This window comes from Galeopterus variegatus, unplaced genomic scaffold (assembly GCF_000696425.1).
Source record: "Galeopterus variegatus unplaced genomic scaffold, G_variegatus-3.0.2 Scaffold3408, whole genome shotgun sequence".
Taxonomy (NCBI): Eukaryota; Metazoa; Chordata; class Mammalia; order Dermoptera; family Cynocephalidae; genus Galeopterus; species Galeopterus variegatus.
The window spans coordinates 59,666-62,993 of record NW_007729519.1 but is presented as its reverse complement, the minus strand read 5'-3'; the positions used below and the strand labels follow the sequence as shown (position 1 = coordinate 62,993).

Below are 3,328 nucleotides of genomic sequence, written 5' to 3'. Positions count from 1 at the left end.
GGTGACACTGAGGGTTGCGATCCGTTGCCGGACACGGAAAAAAAGACAAAAAAAAAAAAAGTGGGTCCTTTCCTGTTGAAATCAACGATAAAAATTGAAAGAAATGAAATCCTAAGTAATTGGGTACATATCTAATTCCACTTCTTCCCTACCTCTTTCTTCATATTTTAGAGTGAAAAAGAAATCAAAGGCAAAAATAAGGGAAGTGTGTTAGAAATAATGGTATTTTCTTTTATTCATTAAATGGTGTTTCACATTGCTGTGACGTGCTCTGTTCTGTGTTTATTGCTGCAAGAGAGACAGTGAAGAATAAGACAATGCTTTCCCCTTTATAATATAGATTATATGTATCTCGAGAGAGGTATGAATGAGAGGATTTAGAAGGAAGAATTACTTCCTGCTGTAAATGTTTAAAAACAAAAGGCGTACCCCCTGTCCACCATAGCCCTTGCCTGGTTGCATCCAGTGGGAGCTGTTAAGAAAATATTTAAGAAATTCTTAGACTTAAAAGAAGATGGAAAGACCATGAAAAGCAGGAGTCATGTAGGGAAACAGGTTGTGGTATGATATAAACCAGTAAGTAATTTGTCAATTTAATACTAATTTTATCTCTTTGGAAGGTCTTAGTAAATGGCCATTTAAAAATTACATTTAACAGTTCCGTGCTCGTTGCTGTAAGAGAGACAATGAAGAAAGAGTGCCATTATTTATATTTTTGTGGCTAAGTACATTTGGGATGTACAAAATTAGATAGTTTATTTTTTAATAGCAAAGACTACTTTTAATTTCTAGATCCTTTGATATACTAAATGTGGATTGTGAATCTCCAAGAGTAGATAGCATGTAGTGTTCTAAAAGTTAATTTGACTATAGTACATGTTTTCCTACTGAGAAATACCCTGCTAATTTCTCAAGAAACATGAGTTTGGAAATACTGCTTTATAAGAAAATAAACTAAGCCTTTTGGGGCAAACCTTTCTATTAAGTTGGGATTTTGTGCTTGAATTTAGGAGATGGTGAATATGTTAGTTTTATTACTGATTTGTACATAAAACATGATTTAAATAGAGAAATTAAGCTCTGTTCTAACAAGGAAACTAGTGAATTTTCTGTTTTGATTTTTGCCAAAGCATATATCTTACTGATTGGAATTACCATAATGAAGTTCTAGAATATATCTATGCATTTTGAAATAAAAATTGACGTTAATTTAGTTCCTTATATAGTTAATCTAAATAATCCTTGCTAGTGAAGAATAGAATGACATCAAAAATTTCAGATGTGTGGCAGTTGGCAAATGAGTAATAATATTTTTAATTTGAAAATATAATATATACTTGAATATTCCCAACCTCTTTCTTGAGGCTTCGCCTCACCTGCTGGCATTCATTCATCTGCTGAGGATCGAATACAACTCATTTCACACTTACGCCCTCTTTAGTGCAGAGAAGTATAGCCCTTGCTTTTCTATTCATTATGGTAGATTGTCTGAGAGAGACTTATGGCAGAAATGAGGAGAAACAAAAGGGGAAGGGTACACACATTTATTAGACATATAAAGTAATCACTTGGAAGATTTTTTTTACCCTTGTGATATACCTGCATGTTGAGGTGAAGAAATTCAAACACTTAATGCTTAAATTCTGGTGAATTGACTGGCTCAGTGCAGTAGAAAGTGTTTAATTTTTCTTAGTTTTCCTCATTTGAGTTCATAGGGTTTCACAGATTATCAGATCTTCCGCAATAAGTAGGTAAGGCTGTTTTTAACTACCCTGCAGAACAGAAAACAAAAAAGTTTATATTAGGATTTGTTTCTATTGCTGCATTAATGTAAAAGGTTAGCTTTGAAGCTCTGATCATGTAATAATAGATGAGTAGTACCTGACTTGCCATATATATTGAGATTGCTACCAGCTAACTGCTGTAATCTAAAATGGCAGGTGTTTTAAATACTACTTTTAGAAGCAACTTTTCACATACACTGAATATGTTAGTCCATGAATCTGTGTCCAGTTGAATGAATAATGTGTTATCAGAGAGTCTGCTATCATGCTTCTATTATTTTTCTTGTTTTCAATGTATGGTTTCAATATCTTTTTTCAGTTGGCCGTAAACCAAAGACCCAACAATCACCAATTTCCAATGGGTCTCCTGAGTTAGGTATAAAGAAGAAACCCAGAGAAGGAAAAGGTAATTTGGGGAGGGCAATTTTGGAGGTGAGATTTTTTTTTTCAGTCAGGTGATATTTTTGCATTTGTAAGAAAATTATTTCTAGTATATACACATGGGAGTACTAGGATATTTCAGAAAGTGTGTGGTATTTCAGAAAATGTGTGGAAGCATTGAATAAAAGATAATAGGAATCCTTCCATGAACTTTTTGAAGACCCTGAGTGTTGTCTCTGGTAGTAGTTCTTAATTAGGGATGTATCAGCATCACCTGGGAAGCTTTTTCCAAATCTATGTGGGGTCCCTGTCCCAAAGAGATTCTGTAGCCACAACTATATTATTAGGGTGTGGGGGATGACAGTTAAAGGGAACAGTCATTTGTATTTGGAAAAGGTCCTAAGGGTGATCTGATGCACATCCTTCTTAAGAGCTGTTTTAGGGGATGTGTGTGTGTACAATAGCACTCATCCCCACATAGAACCACTAAAGAATTAAAAGAGGTTTTACAACTAAGACTTGTTTCTGATTCATAATTTCTTAACTGGTTAGAAGCAATGAAAGCCAAATGCAAGCAGGGCAAGCCATATAGAATTTCCCTGTCAACAAATTTCAGTTATGTCAGTAACTAGTCAGAACAAACTTAACCATACTTTTGCTTTAGAATTTGCGTATCCATCCTCATTAAAAATAAAAAACAGCAACAAGCCTCCCCCAGTCTGTGCTTTCTTAATTTGTTGAGTCAAATGATTTCAAGTAACATTTCAGTAAGTGGTTTAGGTGTGTTCTATCTGATAATCTGATAACCAAAAATTTATCACTTCCATGAGTAGAGCAGTGTTCAATAGTTGAATAAATTTTGTATTAATATATTCAGATTTATTTCATCCTTACAGGTGGTCTGACATATATAATTTTAAATAATTAAAATAAAAATTAAGTCTAGTTAAAAAACTTAAGTCTTTAATAAGGCTACCAAGAAATTTGGTATTTAGTTAGACAAAAAATTCAGTTACATTGAACACTTAATTCAGGAACTGATGACTTAATTTAGGACAGATTTAGAATAATTTTTTTGTTTCTTTGTTTTTGTTCATTTCACATTTCTGACATTTTATGTTTTGTCTTTTAATTTATATTGAAGACTTTTAATAGTTATATAG

At 33.1% G+C, this 3,328-nt stretch overlaps 1 protein-coding gene across 5 annotated transcripts in view; it reads left to right on the top strand.

The window, feature by feature from the left end:
* Nucleotides 1-3,328, top strand: part of ELF2 (E74-like factor 2 (ets domain transcription factor)) — a 105,830-nt gene that overhangs the window by 93,632 nt on the left and 8,870 nt on the right. For all 5 annotated transcript variants that reach the window (XM_008584933.1, XM_008584934.1, XM_008584932.1 and 2 more), the window contains one exon: nt 2,104-2,190. In XM_008584933.1, the coding sequence (XP_008583155.1) occupies nt 2,104-2,190 (87 nt within the window). The remainder of the gene's footprint in view (nt 1-2,103; nt 2,191-3,328) is intronic.